The 20716-nt window shown below is 49.0% G+C and overlaps 1 protein-coding gene and 2 long non-coding RNA genes across 3 annotated transcripts in view; all 3 read left to right on the forward strand.

Moving 5' to 3' along the window:
- The first annotated feature begins 502 nt into the window (after positions 1-502).
- Positions 503-4209, forward strand: LOC123380278. Its single transcript, XR_006585802.1, has 3 exons — positions 503-940; positions 2239-2369; positions 3799-4209. It is a non-coding gene; the product is annotated as an uncharacterized LOC123380278 (long non-coding RNA).
- Positions 4210-13466: 9257 nt separating this feature from the next.
- Positions 13467-20716, forward strand: part of LOC109492008 — a 64341-nt gene continuing 57091 nt past the window's right edge. Inside the window, exon 1 of the long non-coding RNA XR_006586398.1 lies at positions 13467-14258. This is a non-coding gene — a long non-coding RNA (uncharacterized LOC109492008). The remainder of the gene's footprint in view (positions 14259-20716) is intronic.
- RASSF10 (Ras association domain family member 10) lies at positions 14473-16861 on the forward strand. Its single transcript, XM_011286727.4, has one exon. The coding sequence runs from the start codon at positions 14798-14800 to the stop codon at positions 16313-16315; it is 1518 nt and encodes a 505-aa protein (XP_011285029.4). The 5' UTR covers positions 14473-14797; the 3' UTR covers positions 16316-16861.

Below are 20716 nucleotides of genomic sequence, written 5' to 3' on the forward strand. Positions count from 1 at the left end.
AAAAAAATAAATAAAATTCTTCAAGGAAGTCCCCACACCTTGCTCCAACTATTTGATCCTTTCTTCTTTCTAGTGAATCATCAGGACCCGTAATACACAGGGTGACCATACGGCAATGAGATTGATTGCCACAGTCCAATGTCCAAAGTCCAAATCGGTCTCAGCACTTTGGAGCACATCCGATCAGTGCTTGGTAATAAGGATTAACTTTGTATTCACTGTTGCCAAACTCATCACAAACACGCTCTAAGTGAGCAGAACAGTGAAAGAAAAAGGCCTGGGTCTGGGAAGGCCATGTCTCTTAACTAATCATGTAGCATGTTGGGACTTAGTTTCCTCATCCACAAAATGAAGGGGCCACCTGACATGGATGGATGATGCATCAGAATGTTTTTGGTTCTAAGTAAGAGCAAAGCTGGCTCATACTGGCTTAAATTATAAAGGGAATTCACCGGCTCATGTAATTGAAAAGCCCATAAAGATTTGAAGAGCTTCGGGGCTAGCTCGAACACCTGAATGGGAACAAATTTCCGCCTCACGGGTTCTTGGCTCTGCGTCCTTGGTGTTACTTCGCCTCCGGCAGATCTGGGCAAACCCTTTGGTGGTAACCGGGTTCCAGCTGTTCCCTGGGGCTGCATGCGCTCAGGCATGGAGGCAGGAAGCAAAAATCTTTGTGCAGATGAATGTTAATTCAGCAAAGTGCTTGAGATTTACTCTAACCACACCCTCTGAGGTCACGTGCCCCTTCCCGAGCCAATCACTGCCACCGGCGGTGGAACGTGAGATTCCCCCTGGCCTGGGTCCGCAGCTCGGTCCCTTCGCACTGCTTGGGGTGGCTTCAGCCTCCGGACAACTGCGTTGATTCCCAGGTGGAACTGGAACAGGGGGGAATCAGGAAGGAGAGAAAGAAAGGTGCACCGTCAAGCAACACGTCTTCGTGGTTAGTGCATTTAAACTTTTGGGGGGTGAACAGAACCCCAATATATAACATATACATAATGGAAATTCTTCACTTAGCTGACATACGAGTGGGGATTTAGGACCCTTTCTTCTGTTGTTCCTAAGAGACGTGCTTAGAAACCTAGCGCCTCCTAGCCCAGGAAACAGGGATAAAAGCAATGTCCCTGGGTCCATCAGCTCTGTTCGTTGCTACTGCTTAATGAGCAAATATCTGCTAAGATAACTTGTCAGCTACCTCCAGGCACTTCTGCGGGCCTTGTGCTGTTAATTCTGTGCACAGTTCTGTGAACTAGGTAGAACATTAATTTTTATTAAGAATATGCTTTATAGTTCCAGGCTCCTCAACATAAAGATTGATCAGTACCCAACTCTCATTGTTCAAGTTTACCAAAGCTTGCAACCATTTACCTAAGTTTCTGGTAGAGACCAGAGCGATGAAGCCACAGACCATCACAAGAGGCTAAGGAATCTGACTATACATGGGTCCAGGGAGAAACGGTTTGAAAGCAATAGGAAGATAAAGGCTTTCTTCAAGTGGACAGTTACCAGAAACAGTTTCCTGAAAGATGCAGGGAATTAACAAAATATTATATTAAGAAAAAAATTTTTTTTAAAAAGGGGGCACCTGGGTGGCTCAGTCGGTTGGGCGTCCGACTTCAGCTCAGGTCATGTTCTTATGGTCTGTGAGTTCGAGCCCCGCGTCGGGCTCTGTGCTGACAGCTCGGAGCCTGGAGCTTGTTTCGGATTCTGTGTCTCTCTCTCTGCCCCTTCCCTGCTCGTGCTCTGCCTCTCTCAATCTCAAAAATGAATAAATGTTAAAAAAAATTTTTTAAATAATTTTAAAACCCCAAAATATTATATTTACTTTTATTTGTATTTATTTTTACTTTAACATTTATTTATTTTTGACAGAGAGAGAGAGAGAGAGAGAGAGAGACAAAGCATGAGCGGGGGAGGGGCAGAGACAGGGAGACACAGAATCCAAAGCAGGTTCCAGGCTCTGAGCTGTCAGCACAGATCCTGACCTGGGGCTCGAACCCATGAACGAAGATCATCACCTGAGCCAAAGTCGGACGCTTAACCGACTGAGCCACCCAGGCACCCCAATATTTACTTTTAAAGTCACGTGGAAAGCATTTTACATCTTGAAAAAGTTGAAGATTCTCTTAATAAACGCTTTGACCTAAAAATCTGAAATACTTAGACAAATTATTATTTTAAGTTCTGGTAAAAATGTACATGACATAAAATTTACTAGTCTCACTTTTTTTTTTCCAGCGTATCGCTCAATGGCATTACGTGCGTTCACACAGTGGCACAATCCTTACCACTGTTCATCTCCAGAACTTTTTTCACCTTGCAAAATGAAACTTCACACCCATAAAGCAACAATTCCCCGCCAGCATCTGGTGAGCACCCTTCCACTTTCTGTCTGTGCATTTGACTACTGTAGGTGCCTCATATAAATGCAATCCTAAGGTATTTCTTTTTTTTTTTTTATGCCTGGCTTATTTTGCTTAGCCTGATGCCCTCGAAATTCATCCACGTTGTAGCATGTCAGAATTTCCTCCCATTTAAGGCTGAATTGTATGTGCATCACATTTTGTTTATCCATTTATCATCTGTCGATGGCCATTGGGAGTGCTTCCACCTTTTGGCTGTTGTAAACGACGCTGCTATAAACCTGAGTGTGCACATCCGTCTTCAAGACCTGTCTTCAAATCTTTTGGATAAGCACATACCAAGAAATGAAACTGCCGAATCACGTGGATGGATAAGATACTTTTAATGACACAGTTCTGCTCTGTGAAATCCTTTAACGTATACTCAAAAGTAGCAAATGCTTGCGTACGGAAGAATTCAGTGATTTCATTTTATAGCTGAACAATCGATATGGAAGAGAAAGCGACCGGACAATCTTTCGGAAGATCGAGTGGCTTCTTTCCTATTTACGGAGGTTTAAGTGATTCGGGGTTCCATTGTGTTCTAGGTTTGCATTTGTGTCAGTCTCGAAATCACAAAATCAGGTGTAAGGGATCCATAGTTTAATCCAGGTTTAACTCAGAGCACCGGTCCAAGAAAACAACGCTGTGCTTCAGGAGTGAGACAAAGAGGAGATTCTCCAGCAAGCGGGGAGAGACGGCCGGCGTACTCAGATGTAACCTATTTTTGCTTATCTCTCCCACAGCCTTCCTTTTCAATCCAGACGGGCCACCGTGACAATGGAAACATGTCTCTATTTCTTCCTCAGTGGGGGAAGAGAACATCTCCTTGTGAAGATAGTTTAATTGTCTGAGAGTCATTTGTATCAAAGGTTCCATTCAATCAAATTTAGCTTCTTCTAAACATTATTTCTTAAAGGGAGTTGGCGAGTTCTCTGTAGCTGGTGCCAGCTCATAAAACAATCCTGCTTTCAAACCAAGAAACGTGGTATTGAAACTTCTCCCGACGCGGTGGACTTCGCTGAAAAAAGAAAGCTAGCATTTTGCTCACATAAAATGGCAGTAACTCAAGCACAGGCCTCGTATTGTGTCCTGGGTGGCGAGCAGCTGACACATAATAATTTGGTGTTGGGACGGTTGGAGAGAGTTTGTATCTCTCTACAATGAAGAAAGGCCACGCTTTGGGTCAGGCCGATTCCACCCTGAAAAGGCTGGGGAATGTTTCAGATGTGGCAACGAAGACACTGTCTCGTTCACACACTCATTAATAGGATCACCTTTCGTTAATTGGGTAACAACAGATAATGAAAATTAATCGAACAAAACCCCTTTTGACATAGTCTTCAAAGGTGATGTCATAGACCATTGAATGAACCGTGTTTTTTTTTTTGCTCAGGAGACTTCTCTCTGACTGTAAGTCATACGTTCCCAGGATGATCTGTGAATCAGGAACGAGGCTGGTTTTGTTGGAACAAAAACTAAGAATGTCAAATATCTTCCAGAGTGTCTTTCAGATGACTGAAGTCAATGCTACTTGAGACTCTCGTACCTAAACATTTCTACGTTATCACCTTGTCACCTAGGCTTCCAACAGAAGATACAAAGCTTCCACCAAAGATACAAGATTGCAGAGTATAATGAGTGAGCCGCTCCTCCCCTACTCTGTCCTGTGTCTTCCTTTCTCTCTCTTCCCTGGGGCATCCCTTGCCTGTCATATGTTGCCAACATCCTACGGTGTGGATGTCCTTTATATGTATGATTACTATTCATGGAGCCAAGGTGCTAAAGAGAATTCTTGCTAAGAGCGTGCTTGTCTCAGGTTTTTTCCTCCTCGTGCAGTTGGGCTCAACTTTCAGTGTGCAGAAGAAGCCCCAGGGGAGATAGCTTTAAACACAAATTCCTGGGCCTACCTCTAGAGACTCCAATTCAATGGGTGTGGAGAGGCCCTGGAATCTGCATTTTAATAAACACCACCGGCAATTCTGAGCAGGTGGCTGGCCGACCTCACTTTTAGATGCCGTGTCCCTGAGGAGGCCCCCCTCCGCACCCCTCACCCCAGCATCTCTGCCCCAGCTCAGGCTGGTGAGGAATGCGCTCCCTCAGTGGAGAGCGGCAGGTCCCCGATTTCCCCCGATGCATTTGAGAGAGCAGCCACGCATTTCCGTCAACACAATTTGCCAGATTATTTTCTGTGGTTAATCGTTAAGAGGAACCAATTCAGGCAGTAAGGTCCAGTCACACTTCTGCACGGCTCAGGATAATTAAGGGCGGAAGTTCCTGTGTGGGGTGTTCCACGGCCGCCACGAACCGTGACTGACAGACTGGACGGGTAGGAATGCCAGACAAAATACCAGCTCCCACAGGGCTCTGTGAGCTGGGAAAGTGGCCAGTGCCTGCCCCTTGGCCCTCAGTTTTCTCACGAGCGAGGGAGCTATGTCTCACTTCTCACAGGTATAAGGAAGATGACTCAAAACCCATAGAATCGAATGACTCGCCACCCTTGAGATCCAACACGAGGACATTGAGCAAAGGGCTCTGTCCCCACTGTGAGAACTTCGTAGAAGTTCTGTGTTACCTTCTTAGAAGCTCCCCTACAAGAGGAAAAAAGATCCAGGGTGAAGCACATTCACATTCTTTTTTTTCTTTTTATGTTTATTTTTGAGAGAGAGAGAGAGAGGGGGAGAGAGAGCAAGCACGAGTGGGGGAGGGGCAGAGAGAGAGGGAGACACAGAATCCAAAGCAGGCTCCAGGCTCTGAGCTGGCAGCACAGAGCCCAACACTGGGCTTGAACTCACAAACCGTGAGATCAGGACCCGAGCCACCCAGGTGCCCCAGCATGAAGCCCATTCTTTAAACCAGGTACTCGACTGGACTCCTCCTCAAACGGTAGCACTCTTAATCTTCACCGTCCTTGGAGATAAAGCACCTGAATAACTTCCTTCAGATTACAGGGAACGGAGATGCCCTCGTTCCCGGGGCTGAATCCACAGCAAGGAGACACGGGCAGGTGAAGAAAAGGTCTAAAGGAGAAACAGGACTCAGTGATCCAACCTGAGGCCTCTCACTTTTTAAAATCGTACGGGGGCGCCTGGGTGGCGCAGTCGGTTAAGCCTCCGACTTCAGCTCAGGTCACGATCTCATGGTCCGTGAGTTCGAGCCCCGCGTCGGGCTCTGGGCTGATGGCTCAGAGCCTGGAGCCTGCTTCCGATTCTGTGTCTCCCTCTCTCTCTGCCCCTCCCCCGTTCATGCTCTGTCTCTCTCTGTCTCAAAAATAAATAAACGTTAAAAAAAAAAATTTAAATCGTACACTGTAACTGCATAATCAGGCAATACGTGACTGAATTCCTCTTGTAAAATCATTAGAGGAAGCTAAGTTCCTCTCTGATCCTCTCCCTCGGCAAACATCTTCTTCCTCCAGGAGAGATTCACTGCTTTCAGTCTGGTACCTTTGATACCTGGCTCTGTGCATGCACGCACAGCTATCAGTACCCCTGGAAAACACACAACGTGGTTTTATGTACATGCATAGGGGTATGTGTTTCGTGTGTATATTTTTTTAAATATCAATGGGATCCCAGCACATACATCCCTCCAAAACTTCCCTTTTGCACAGAACAATACATCCTAGAGATCTGTTATTGCCTGTGCAGATTAAACCTACTGGCTCTAGCTAACAGCTCGCCTTCCAAATTATGGTTGTCCCCCAGTGCACTCAGCCAGTGCCTTACTGGTGGACACTGGAATTGTATCCAGGGGCTTGCTGAAACAAAAATGGTCAGTTCACACCCCTGTTCATGCCTCCTGAGCATATGTGTGTTTCTCTAAGGTAGATACTAGAAGGTTGAACTGCTGGGACACGGGGTATGCATAGTTTTATTTTTAAGAGATAGTACCACATTGTCTCTAAAATAGGTGTATTGATTTACACAAGTGGCGAATGAGAGGATGTATCTCATCTTTGCCAACAGTGTTATTACCGATTTAAAACATTTTGCCCATCTGCTGACAGGAAAAGGGCATCTTGTTCTACTTAAATTTACATTTTCCTGATTTCTGGTTGGGCATTATTTCATGTTTGTTGCCATTTATTCTTCCTTAATCTACCTGTTACCCACTTACACGACGTGTGATGATTTTGCATGATCTTTTTTTAAAGTAAAGTTTGCGAGTTCTTTTTACATCCTAAATCCTAAGCTTTGGGTACCTACAAGGTACATGTTTTCTCCTGAGTTATTATTTAACTTTTCAACATCATTGATGATATCCTTCTGTACTGTTTTCGTCAGAAGTTTCAAATTTTGATACGGTCGTATTGACTGGCCTTTTCTGCATTTTGCTTTTTTTTTAAATTTTTTTTTAACGTTTATTTTATTTTTGAGACAGAGAGAGACAGAGCATGAACGGGGGAGGGGCAGAGAGAGAGGGAGACACAGAATCCGAAACAGGTTCCAGGCTCTGAGCGGTCAGCACAGAGCCCGACGCGGGGCTCGAACTCACGGACCGCGAGATCATGACCTGAGCTGAAGTCAGAGGCTTAACCGACTGAGCCACCCGGGCGCCCCGCGTTTTGCTTCTTTAAATGTCCTGTTTGTGAATGCCTCCCCTCGGTTATAAGTATATTTTTGTATATTTTCTCCCATTATGAAGCCTGTGTATTTTTCTGGCTCAGAGCACTGCCTGAATCTATGTGTCTTACATCAGAGCTGGTGGATGAGCAGGGATGCTGAAATCCCGTCCGGGAAGCAACAATGTATGTTTTCAATGGGACCCAGCTGCGGGCGGGGCTCAAGAGCCGGCTTCTTAGGCTGCCGAAGGGGACTGGCTTACGTTGCAGCACAAGGCTTTTCTGAGGGACATCATAAAACAAAAAGAAACCTTCCAACTACAAATCCAGAAAAGATATGCAGTGGCTTTCTCTGGAGGTGGCCACGACCCAAGACAGATATGCACTTGTTCAGGACTCTTAGGGTAGCTCCACTCGAAGAGGCTCAATCTGCTCCAAGTTTCTAGGCCTTCCCATAGACAGCATTGCCTAATGGAAATACAATGTGCGCTACATAGGTATTTATAAATTTCTGGTAGCTACATTAAAGAATACATAAAAAGAGGGACACCTGGGTGGCTCGGTTGGTTAAGCGTTTGACTCTTGGTTTCAGCTCAGGACATGATCTCATGGTTCATGGGATCGAGCCCCATGTTGGGGTAGAGCCTACTTGGGATTCTCTCTCTCTCTCTCTCTCTCTCTCTCTCTCTCTCTCTCTCTTTCTCTCTGCCTCTCCCCCCTCAAAATAAATAAATAAAAATTTTTTAAAAGAATAAGTAAAAAGAAACAAGTAAAATAATTTCAAGGATTTAATCTGATATTTCTAAAACAGTGTCATTTTAATATGTAGTCTCTATAGCATATTGTTCGTGAGGTATTAAACATTTTTTGTGTGTGTGCTGAGTCTTTGACATCTAGTGTGTAGTTTATACTCACAGCACATCTCAGTTCAGATGACCACATTTCAAGGGCTCCAGAGCCACCTATGTCCATTGGCTACTTGTGTTGGAAAGCACAGCCCTGAGGATTAAAACCGGAATGTCCCTGGTGTGCTGGGAGGCATCTACTCAATGTGTAGGGAGGTGCTTAGGTGACCACAGTCTGAATCTTAAGTCCATTCTTCACCTTCCCCTGCAGCCCAGTCTTCTTCCTAACAAAAGGGCATCATGACGTCCATTGTTCTCAGCTAGTTATATGGGTTAATCATCCTAAAGCCCAGTTTTGCTTGGATTATTTCCTGGAGAGGATGTTGTTGACTTTTAGGAGGAGGTGATCATTCAGCTGAAACCTGGAGGGTGGGTAGGAATTAGGGGGTCAGAGAGGACGGAATGAACAAGGGGGCAGCTGGAATGGACAGGCTGGGGGTAAAGCAGACATCAGATCCCAAGGGGTGTGTAGACTCTACTGAAGTTAATGAGGGTCATCAAACATTTGTCAGTAGTGGGTATGAGAGAAAAGCAAGACCAGAGACAAGGAAACTCATGAAGAGTGCAGGATCCAGATAAGAAATAAGCAATCCTTCCTTCCTCCCTCCCTCCCTCCCTCCTTTCCTTCCTTCCTCCCTTCCTTCCTTCCTTCCTTCCTTCCTTCCTTCCTTCCTTCCTTCCTTCCTTCCTCCCTTCCTTCCCTCCCTTCCTTCCTCCCTCCCTTGATTCCTTCCTTCCTTCCTCCCTCCCTTCCTTCCTTCTTCTTCTCCTTCCCTCCTTCCTTCCCTTCCTCCCTCCCTCCCTCCCTTGATTCCTTCCTTCCTTCCTTCCTTCCTTCCTTCCTTCCTTCCTTCCTTCCTTCCCTGCCTCCCTCCCTCTCTCCTTCCTTCCTTCCTTCCCTTCCTCCCTTCCTTCCTCCCTCCCTTGATTCCTTCCTTCCTTTCTCCCTCTCTTCCTTCCTTCTTCTTCTCCTTCCCTCCTTCCTTCCCTTCCTCCCTCCCTCCCTCCCTTGATTCCTTCCTTCCTTCCTTCCTTCCTTCCTTCCTTCCTTCCTTCCCTGCCTCCCTCCCTCTCTCCTTCCTTCTTTCCTTCCTTCCCTCTCTCTCTCCTTCCTTCCTTCCTTTCTTCCCTCCCTCCCTCCCTCTCTCCTTCCTTCCTTCTTTCCTTCTTTCCCTCTTTCCCTCTTTCTCTCCTTCCTTCCTTCCTTCCTTCCTTCCTTCCTTCCTTCCTTCCTTCCACCCTGCCACAAACATTTACCAAATGCCTACTGTGTGCAGAAAACAAAAGAGACAAGACCCATGCCCTCACAGAACTTCAATATACCGTGGGAAAGGAGATAACTAGAGAGTGATGGAGTGTGACACTCAGGTTCCTGATCTCACTTGGTGAATGGTGGGGCCATTGTCTGAGACAGGGGTTCAGGAGCCAGAGCAGGTTCAGGAAAAAAGATGATGGGTTCAGCTTATCTTTTTTGACACATGTTTGGGGTGTTTGGGGGACCCCTAAGTGGAGCTGTGCCACTAGCAGCTGCATGTACCTATTTGGAGATCAGGAGATCCGGAAGGGACACATAGATTTGGGAGCCATGACAGATCAAGGGTATTAAATCCCTGGCAGTGAATGAAAAAATCCTGGGAGGATGTGTAGCAGCAGGAGTCACAGACTCAAAGGTGCACGGCGGTCAGGTGAGTTGCGAGTGTGTGTGAATTGGGTCATATGTGAGACATAGAAAGTGGTGGGAACATGGCTACCTGGAAAGGATGTCCTCCACCTAAGACATCCTGTGGGCCACATATAGACCCATTTGCAACCTATAGACTTTCAGAACTCTCTCTGCCCTATCTCCCGTTTCTTATAAAGATTCTCGCGGCACGTAGCTAGCTGTTCACAAAAATCCACTTCCGGTTCTTTGGGGTCACTGCATTTCCCGGCCTCCCTCGCCATTACAAGTGGCCGTGTAACTGGGTTCCAGCCAGTGGGACGTGAGGGGAAGTTGTGTGCTCCGCTTCCCGGCCATGGCCTTGAAGAAGGTAGGCCCCCTCCTCCTCTTTTCTTCCTCTGGCCAGATGTAGATGATGAAGTCTATGGGCTTTTGGATCCATTAAGTGGAAGGAACCAGGCTCCCTATATTATTGTCTAGAATAATACCACCTACCAATCAGGACACCTGCTTTTGACTGTGACGTCGGTGATAAATAAACCTTTGTCATGTTTGAGCCATTGTACATGTTTGGCTCCGTTTGTCACTACAGCCTAGCGTAATCTACCAAATACATTTCTAATCGAACAAATACCAGAGTAGCCCTGTCTGTGAGCTCTCTAAGGGCAGGGACCATGCCTGTCTAGTCCACTGCTGCGTCCTCAACACCAAGTCCACGGTAGAGCATGGAGTAGATACTCAATAAAACTTGTGGATAAAGCTAGGTATGTTTCATCGAGCATTTGCTAGATGAAATGTTAACTCTTTTATTGTTGTACACCGTTTCATTTTGTGTTCCTGGGAACTCTATAAGAAAGGTTCTATTATTGTCTCTGTTTTCCACACAAAGAAAACTTGGAAAAGTTATAGCTGGGTGAAAGGCGAAAGGTTCATCTAAGCAGGATGATTCCAGAACCCACACTCTAAAACACTGGTATACAACCAACCATATGCATACCTACGTTAATCATTTAACTCACATGATCTCTCCCTCCAAGGATACCCTCAACCCCTTCCCTCTGCTCATTAAGGTCCCACCTTCTTTATCCTTCCCAGAACCCCTTGATTACCCTTTAATTACTCCAGCAGGAATTTCATATATATCATTCCTGTAACAGGGATCCCACATATCTGTCTGCCTCTAGAGAGAAATTATACTAACCTTAAGGGTAGCAGAATATCTTAGACATCATTTATTTTAGTGTTCCTTATAGCATCGAGGAAGATAGAGGCACCACTATGTGCCAGGCACTCTCTAGGCACTGGGGACCAAAATATAAACAAGACAGTCCATCCAGTCTCACAGAAAGCTCTCAAGTCTTGTGGCATAAACAGATATTTTAAAAAATGTAACTTCTGCATATTAAGAGAGGCAGAAGAAGAGCAAGGAACCCATTCTTTTTGGAGGAGAAAAGAAAGGATTCCTAGAGTGTATGATCTTTGAGCTCAGCTTCTGGAGGATAAGTAGGCATTTTCCAGTTGTTTAAGAGGGATCCTCATAAGCAGGGAAAGCATGTACCAAAGCATGGATGCATCAAGACATCCGTGCTGTTCTGGATGAGTGAGGTGTTGACTTGCTAGAATGTAGGATCCACTCATTCATTTGCTCATCCATTTATCTGACAGATACTTGAGTGAACTTAGAAGGTGCCACGCATTGTACTTTAAATGCAGAGGATTCAAAAGTGAGCAAGAACAGGTAGGATCGCTACCCTCGTGGAGCTTAAAATCCAGTAGGGATTACGGCTGAGAACAAAGCCGTAACGATCACGTGTCCGGCGGGAAGGAGGAAGGGATAGCCAAACATGTGAGGACTCGGGGGGAATGGGCTGAGCCAGACTATCAGAGACCTCCAATACCATGCTAGGGAGATGGAAATAGCCCTACCTCTCTGATAGTTCTCAATTTTGTCCAGCCCCCTCACTGCCCCTGCCTACACTCAGTGCAGGCCACCGTCTCCTCCATGAAGGTATATGACAATCCTCTAAAGAGCCTTTTTGCCTCTCATCCTCCCCCGCCCACCGTCACCCCCAACGCAGAGTGATTTTTTCAAATGAGAAGATCATGTTACGTTCTGTGGTAGGCAGAAGTCTAAGAGGGCCCTACGATCTCCATCACTCTGGTGTTTCTCTGGTGATTATGCTAGGTTACACAGCAAAAGCAACTCCGCAGATATAGTTAAGGCTACTAATCAGTCAACCTTAAACACAGGGAAATGATCCAGGTGAATCTGCCTGATGAAGTGAGCTCTCTAAAAGTAGAGAGTTTTCTCCAGCAAGTAGAAGGGCAAGTCACAGAGACTCAAATTCAAGGAGGTTTCCCAAGGATTCAACATGCTGCCGCTGGCCTGAAGATGAAGAGGGTCACGTGGAAAGGACCTAAGGAGGGCTTGCAGGAGTGGACAGTGAGCTCCAACCGACAGCCAGCAAGGAAACAGGGACCTCCCTCCCCCAACCGCAAGGAACTGGATTCTACCGACAACGTGAGTGAGCGAGCTTGGAAATGGGTTCTTTCCCAGAGCCTCCAGATGAGAGCTCAACCCAGCCAACGCTTTGCCAGTAGGCTCGGGAGACTATGCGCAGGGAAGCCAGCCATCCGATACCGGGTTTTTGACTTCCAGAACTACACACTAATAACTGCGTGTTATTTTAAGCCACTAAATTTATGGCGATTTGTTCCACAGCAATAGAAAACTAATACACCCCCTGGCTTCTAACCCTCCAATAAAACACCCACCGTGGACTTGCCACGTCTCGGCATCGAAACCTTATCACAGTCCTATTAGGTGGGTATGTTATTATCATGATTTTACCGATGAAGAAACTGAGGCTTAGAGAGTTGAAATACTTTTCCTAAGCTTACTGAGCTACTAAGTGTCAGGGTTGAGATTTTTTTGCTCAGCCAGTCTGAACTCATAATCCATACCCTGTGGCTTCTCATTACCCTTATGGTAGGTTCACCTCCCTTCCTGATGGACTCCTGTTCACTCATCCAACCTCATTATTTTTTTAATGTTATTTATTTTTGAGAGAGAGAGAGTGAGGGGGGGGGGGCAGAGGGAGGGAGGGGACATAGGATCCTAAGCAGGGCTCTCTGCTGACAGCAGAGAGACTGATGGGAGGCCCAAACTCACGAACCCATGAGCGAATGACCTGAGCCAAAGTCGGCTGCTTAACCGAGCCCCTAGGTACCCCTCATCCAACCTCATTCTTTGACACTACTCTCACTTCGGATCCTTGTAGCCGGAGTAACAGCCACACCACCACACTCTCTATTCCTTGACTTTGCACATATGGCTCCTTTTTTTTTTTTTCAATATATGAAATTTATTGTCAGATTGGTTTCCATACAACACCCAGTGCTCATCCCAAAAGGTGCCCTCCTCAATACCCATCACCCACCTTCCCCTCCCTCCCACCCCCCATCAACCCTCAGTTTGTTCTCAGTTTTTAAGAGTCTCTTATGCTTTGGCTCTCTCCCACTCTAACCTCTTTTTTTTTTTCCTTCCCCTCCCCCATGGGTTTCTGTTAAGTTTCTCAGGATCCACCTAAGAGTGAAAACATATGGTATCTGTCTTTCTGTGTATGGCTTATTTCACTTAGCATCACACTCTCCAGTTCCATCCACGTTGCTACAAAGGGCCAGATTTCGTTCTTTCTCATTGCCACGTAGTACTCCATTGTGTACATATGGCTCCTTCTGCCTGGGATGCCACCTGCCTCCTCCCTCGGCTTTTTCTTTGGCTGACCTAAATGGTGCTTTTGGCCTTGCTTAAGATGCTATCTCCCCGGGGGGAGGGGGGGGACGTCTTCCTTGGCTCTCCCAGGCTGGGTAGATACTATCCCAGCCTTCCCCTAGCACCTCATACCTCCCTTATCAGAGCACAGAAGCCGCTGTGTTCGACACTCCACTCAGCGGGGCTCTTCACTAGATTGTGAGCTCCTTGCTGGCCAAGACTGTGCTTTGTTCATCACCGAAGTCCTAGCACAGTATCTGGAGCCAGTGGGTACTCAATAAATATTTACCAAGTGAATGAATAAAAGTACTTTATTCAGGAGGCAATGGCAGTCATCCAAGGTCTTGACGCAAGGGAGTGACCTTATCAGACCCGTGCTTACAAGGACAAGCTGAGGCCAAGTCTTGCACGCAAAGGACCACCCTCATCAACATCTGAGGATGAAGAAGTTCATTCACATTGTGGTCTTGGACTTCTTGAGCTGGGAAACTTGGCTCTTCTGTCTTCCTGACTACATCTGGATACTGGATACGCCAGAAACGGTCACGGTCATGGCTAGTGTTCTCCTACGGAGGTGGAACGTGGAAAAAAGCTCGCGACTGGGGTCGAGGGTCTCGAAATCCCACTAGAATTAGGCGCCGCCTGCCAATACGGCTGTGAGAAGCCACCGCAATATGGGGAGCCACGACCCTGTCCATGCGGGGAACCTGGAGCCAGCCTCCGGAGAGCCCACCTCGCATACCTCTCCTTAAATATGCAAATATTGCTTCCTGACGAGTAGGGCTGGAAGGCCTTCCGCATTAAAGGCAGCGCTTACTGCTCCCAGCTGGAGGTCAAGTGATGCGGTCAGAAGAGTCTCCAGTTGAGACGCTGCGCGTCTCGGTTTCCTCGTCTGCGCAAAGGGCACTCCCCAGACGACGCGGCCTTGAAGGACCAAGGGGCGCCGGGAAAGGTGAGAAAGTCAAGATGCGTACAGGTAGCTCTACACGCAAGGAGAGGAGCCAGTGGGCCGAGGGAGAGGCAGCGGAACAGAGCGGCGAGTCCGCGAAAGGGGCCGGGATTCCCGTGGCGGGCAGCGCGAGAGGGGGGCGGACTCGGCTCCCGGGCGCGGCGAGGCAGCGAGGGGCGGGTCCGGGCGCCGCGCCTCCCGCGCTCCGGCCGCGGATCTGGGCGCTGGGGGCGGGCGGGGGAGGAGCCACGTGGGGAGGAGCAAAACCTGGAGGCCCCGGGAACCTTGGGCAGAGCCAGAGCGGCGGGAGCCCGATCCCGGGCGCACTGCCCAGGGAGAGCGCGCCGTCCGGGCCGAGCACGGCCTCGGCCATTCCAGCCTGCGTCGGCGCTTGCGTTCGGTGCGCAACCCGGGAGGAGGGCCAGTGCGGACCGGGCGAGGGTCCCAGGCTCCTAAACTGTCCCAGAGCTGCCGGGCTGCCCGCCGTCGCTGCCGCCCCATTGGGGCCCAGCCCGACCCGCCACCTGCGTCCCGGCTGCACCATGGATCCTTCGGAGAAGAAGATATCGGTGTGGATCTGCCAGGAAGAGAAGCTGGTGTCTGGTCTCTCCCGCCGCACCACCTGCTCGGACGTGGTTCGGGTGTTGTTGGAGGACGGCTGCCGGCGGCGACGGAGGCAGCGGCGGGGCCGGCGGCGGGGAACGGCCGGCGACTCTCCAGGCCGGGAGGAGCTTCGGGAACTCCTGGACGAAGACGAGGAGGACGACGACGAGGCGCTGCCGCAGGGCATGCTGTGCGGGCCCCCGCAGTGCTATTGCATCGTGGAAAAGTGGCGGGGCTTTGAGCGCATCCTGCCTAACAAGACGCGCATCTTGCGCCTCTGGGCCGCCTGGGGCGACGAGCAGGAGAATGTGCGCTTCGTGCTGGTGCGCAGCGAGGCGTCACTACCCAACGCGGGCCCCCGCAGCGCCGAGGCGCGCGTTGTGCTCAGTCGCGAGCGCCCCTGCTCGGTTCGGGGCATCCCCGCGCGGCCCAGCCTGGCCATGACCCAGGAGAAGCAGCGGCGGGTCGTGCGCAAGGCCTTCCGCAAGCTGGCCAAGCTCAACCGGCGGCGCCAGCAGCAGCCGTCGTCGCCCTGTTCGTCTACGTCGTCTTCCACCGCCTCGTCCTGCTCGTCGCCGCCGCGGGCCACCGAGAGCGCATCCGTGGAGCGCATGGAGACGCTGGTGCATCTGGTGCTCTCCCAGGACCACACCATTCGTCAGCAGGTGCAGCGGCTCCGGGAGCTGGATCGCGAGATCGATCGCTACGAGGCCAAGGTACACCTGGACCGCATGAGGCGACACGGAGTCAACTACGTGCAGGACACCTACTTGGTGGGCGCAGGCATCGAGGTCGACGGGCCCAGCCCGGTAGAGGAGCCCGAGGCGGCGGCGGCGGCGGCGGCGGCGGCGGCGGCGCCCCTGGACGGCGAGGTGCAGGCGGCCGCGCTGGAGGAGCTGGCCCGGCGGTGCGACGACCTGCTGCGGCTGCAGGAGCAGCGGGCCCAGCAGGAGGAGTTGCTGGAGCGCCTCTCAGCCGAGATTCAGGAGGAGCTGAACCAGAGGTGGATGCGGAGGCGCCAGGAGGAGCTCACCGCGCGGGAGGAGCCCCTGGAGCCTGATGGTGGCCTCGACGGCGAGCTGCTGCTGGAGCAGGAGAGGGTCAGGACGCAGCTCAGCACCAGCCTCTACATCGGGCTCCGGCTCAACACGGACCTGGAGGCCGTTAAGTCGGACTTGGATTACAGCCAGCAGCAGTGGGACAGCAAGGAGCGCGAGCTGCAGGGCCTCCTCCAGACTTTGCACACGTTGGAGTTGACGGTGGTCCCCGATGGGACTGTCGGCTCTGGCGGACCCTCCCGGGAACCGCGGCCTCAGGGCTGCGCGGAGATGTGGGTGGACCAGGCCCGCGGACTGGCCAAGAGCTGTCCTGGCAACGACGAGGACTCGGATACCGGGCTGAGCTCCATGCACAGCCAGGACTCGGACTCGGTGCCCGTGTGCGAATCTCTTGTGTAAGAGGTGTAGACCACGCTTCTCCCTTCCTCGAAGAAAGCAGTGGCCTTGGCCGGCTCAGGGACTCGAAACCAGGCAGGGGGTGGGCGGGGGAGCTCCTGCCAGGTAGCATTGCTCTTCGCGGGGCGGGGGGAGGGCTGGCGACACCCGCCAGGCCAGGGAGTGTGGAGGGGTTGCGGGCGGGAAGGCCCGGAGGAGGCAGGCGGGTCTCCATTCCAAGCTCTTTTAGGGGAAGGAAGGAGGGCGGAGGTGAGAACGTCCCGTATTGGAAAACAGTTGCCCCCGGGAAACTGACGTGGTCCGAACCCATTTTCAAAAAAAGAAAAAGAAAAAGTATTATGGAGATTTCAGCAATCTTCTGTATGGGAAGGACTGATGGCAGCTAGAACTTGAGTTTGTGGCATAAAGTGCTTTTAAAAGAAACTCTTGGATGAGAAGGAAATTCCTTGAATGTTAATTGTGACTGTGAACGTGTTAAAACTAGCCAAAGAGCACTGGTGTTCGTCTCAGCCTTGCTTACATCTCTGATAAAACCCACAGGCACCCAAATCCTGGCTCTTTACATTTCTGCAGATTGGGGGATTTACCCATCTGCTACACTGTTCATCTTTTCTTTTTTCTTTTTTTAATGTTTATTTATTTTTAAGAGAGAGAGACAGAGACAGAGCATGAGGGGCGAGGGGCAGAAAGAGGGGGAGACACAGAATCCGAAGCAGGCTCCAGGCTCTGAGCTGTCAGCACGGAGCCCGACTTAGGGCTTGAACTCACCAACCGGGAGATCATGACCTGAGTGGAAGTCGGACACTTAACCTATTGAGCCGCCGAGGTGCCCCATCTTTTCTTTTCATTCAAAGGCTGGCTGAGCTGTATGGAAGCCTAGCCTCGTATCTCCTCCTAGCAAACACAGTATATGGTAAAATAGAATCCTTTCCCTACAAAGACCTTTTATTATTACAAAAGCCAAACATAACCCTTTTGAGATGATAGAGAATCCTGGGACACCTAATCCCTGGTTACAGCTTAACGTAGGCCCTTTGGGATTTGCTCCCGCAGAGGTACCTGTGCCGTCCTTAATTTTCATTCATGTTGCCGCTTCATCCACTCAATCACTGCTCCTCCAAGAAAACTAGGAGGAAAGTTGCAGAAGCCAAGTTCAGTACAACTAAATTTGCTATTTAATGAGCACGCCGGTTGCAACTAAGACTTGAAAGCCAAGATCTTTGTTAGCATTCAGCTTTTGAACTAAGCTGTGTGATTCAAACCAACCATGACCTCAAGGTGTTTTACCCCCACCCAAGCCAACCTTCCGTATCTTTGGTCAGAGATTAATTAGTTACCTGTCCAAGCCTAAACGGAGAGGGCAAGTATCCAGGCTTACTAGATAAGGCCCCCCAAAGAGAACAAAAGAAGTCAGTCTAATAGTACACCTTGGGTGAGCAGTTTGATTAACCGTGGCACGTAGCCATAGATAAAAGCATACAAAAGTGAGCTCGAAGACAACTCGAATGACTCTGGCTCTTGCCTTTGCAGCCGCCAGGAGATACAAGCACAACACCGCTCTCCTAATAGCCCGGTGACAGAGCCCTGGTGGGGACTCAGGGTGATTGTTGCAGTTATTTCAATGAAAAGTTATCAGTTGTAGCTAGTTGTTGGCCTGTGGAAGGAACCTGTTGGCAGTGTTCCCTCTGGAGCTCAGTGCTTCTGAGGAATGTGGGATCTAATCTGTCCTGAGGAGGCATTAACAATGGCGTGTGTGTGTGTGTGTGTGTGTGTGTGTGTGTGTGTGTGTGGTTTGCAGAAGCCCGGTGTCAGCCCAACCATGCAGGGGCTGGCTCTGGTTTCAACACTGCACGTGAAGATAACGTCAGAGGTCTTGCTGTAGAGAGACGTTTCTTTCCTTGGAGAGGTCGCGTCTGCTGGTCACCAGCGGGGACCTGCTCACCTGACCGCCCTCCAACCATTTCAGCTGTTTCCTTTGGGGAGCCGGCCCTCCCCTGCCCCTTGCCGTTACAAAGCACGTGGATGTCGCCGGTTTTCAAGGAAAAGGGGGATTAAAAGGCCGTTTTCTTAATTGATGTTTTCGGAAGACATTAGCTGGCGTAATTACGGTGTTTTAGTTTCGCCTGATGCGGAAAACGTCTACGCATTTGGTCTTGAGCGTGACTGAAATGGGGAAGGGACCGGAAGAGGGCCACTGCCCCCTGGATGATCATTTGATCTCATAAACACAAAGCCTAATGATAGCTTCCCTTTTGAGGCAGAGGCACAGTCCTCGTTAGAGGGTGACAGACGCTGCTTGTCTGAATGGCTTCTGCTGGCAATGGGCTGACCTGGTGGTTTTAAAATTATTGTGTTTTTTTCCTCCCTTTTTTTTTTTTTAATCCCCCAGAGTGGTAGGGGAGGTGGTTCTTAGACGTTTATTAACTCAAAAGAGAATACAGAAGTTGGCAGAACAGGACTGCCTGGCAGAAAGGGGCTGTTTTCCTTTTCACTATTATTATTATTTTAAACTTTGACGGGCTGCTGACATCAGCAAATATGCCCGAAGCCTGTAAAGCAAATGAGCCACATCACAGGGAGAAGGGCTGTGAGGTTTTCTGGTGCCCTCTTTCCAGAGCCTTCCTGTCCCGTCTACCTGGAGATGCTTCTCCAGTCAACACTTCGGGCAGCGAGGAGGCTCTGTTTGTAACAAAGGGCAGCCCAGTCTGCCCCCTTTCTCCTTTCATCCCAGTCACTTACGTCCCCAAGAGCCACTCCCTGTGTGGGTAGGAGAAGGAACAGGAGGTGAAAAAGAAAGGAGACAATAGTTCCTTTTACTAAGAACTTTCCCACGCCTGAGAAAACGTGAAATTTGGATATCAAAAGGACCGAAACAGTGCCTGTGCCTAGAAAGTGCCTAACAAATGCGAGATATTTTGAAAACGTCATTTCATTTAGAAAATAAGCCTCATGGCATATTTAAAAATATGCATCGTGAATGCACAGCAGTGGAAGCATCCACTCAGGATGTCAGAGCCCCTGGGAGAAGGAACTCATCTCCTGCTCTCCCCGCGGAACAGGAACCCCCGGGGAAGAAGCAGCAAGCCTGTGCAGGACAGTGTGAAATGGAGGGGGCTCCCACCAACCCACCCCTTCCTTGCTGGGAGCTGATAGAATTTACCGTAACTTTGATCTTAATCATCCCATTCTCCACCCTCTCCCAAACCAAAAAGACTTCCCCTGGCATCTCTGTCTGTTTACATATAAAACGCGGTGGTGATGATTTGCTAATTAGACCACTTACATTCCATGGTCCTTATGATGAACCAAACAATAACATAAGTAAAAAAAAAAGAAAAGTCACTCAAAATCCTGTCACCGAAAGCTTATCCCTACCAAAATTGGGCATGTTTTCCTTCCCAACCTTTTGAATTGTGATTTCATATTTTGCTGGGGGTTTTTTGTTTTTTTGTTTTTGTTTTTGTTTTTGTTTTTGTTTTTGTTTTTGTTTTTTGAGAGCACCAGCAGGGAAGGGGCAGAGAGAGGGGGAGAGAATCCTAAGCAGACTCACGACTGTGAGATCATGACCTGAGCCAAAAATCAAGAGTTGCGTGCTTAACCACTGAGCCACCCAGGTGCCCCATATTCTGCTTCTTTTAAAAAAATATATATACTTTAAATGAGGTCATATGTATGCTTTTATGCTCGGGTTTTGACCTGAGGCTCCATCCATCTGGTGGATACACCATAGTGCATATAACTGTTCTCATGTTAGTAAGTTATTCCCAGTGTGTTTTTTTTTACTGTTATAAAATAACACTGTGACATGTTCCTTTGTGCACATTTCTGTTTTCCCCAATAAGATGGAAAGAGACTTCCCAGGCCAAAGAGTGCAAACATTTAAGGACTTGGTCCTTAATCATCAACTTTCTTTTCAAAAGATTTGTTCTACTAACAAGGGGCTATGTGTGATGGGGTCTATTTCACCACCCCTTGGCTTTCATTAGATATTACGTTTTGTTAAGAAAATATTTTTTTAATGTTTATTTATTTTAGAGAGAGAGAGCTAGTGGGGGAGGGGCAGAGAGAGAGGAAGACACAGAATCCGAAGCAGGCTCCAGGCTCTGAGCTGTGTCAGCACAGAGCCCAATACGGGGCTCCAACTCACAAACTGGGAGATCATGACCTGAGCCGAAGTTGGACGCTTAACTAACTGAGCCCCCCCAGGCGCCCCATTGTTAAGAAAATATTTTAACCAAAATTAATTAAATAGTTCTTTGTGGCCCCAGGAATGCAGGGCTGGCAACCACTGGCTTAAAATATTCTTACAACAGAAATGTGGGTCATCCAACGGAAGTGTTCAGAGGATGCGGTGCTTTCCCTTCTTCCTGTTTTCCGTGTCTTCCCTGAGCACCTGCTTTGGAA

Source organism: Felis catus, chromosome D1 (assembly GCF_018350175.1).
Source record: "Felis catus isolate Fca126 chromosome D1, F.catus_Fca126_mat1.0, whole genome shotgun sequence".
NCBI classification, from domain to species: domain Eukaryota; kingdom Metazoa; phylum Chordata; class Mammalia; order Carnivora; family Felidae; genus Felis; species Felis catus.

Coding starts and splice junctions, on each gene's coding strand:
- RASSF10 (XM_011286727.4), top strand. CDS start 14,798: ATGGATCCTTCGGAGAAGAAGATATCGGTGTGGATCTGCCAGGAAGAG.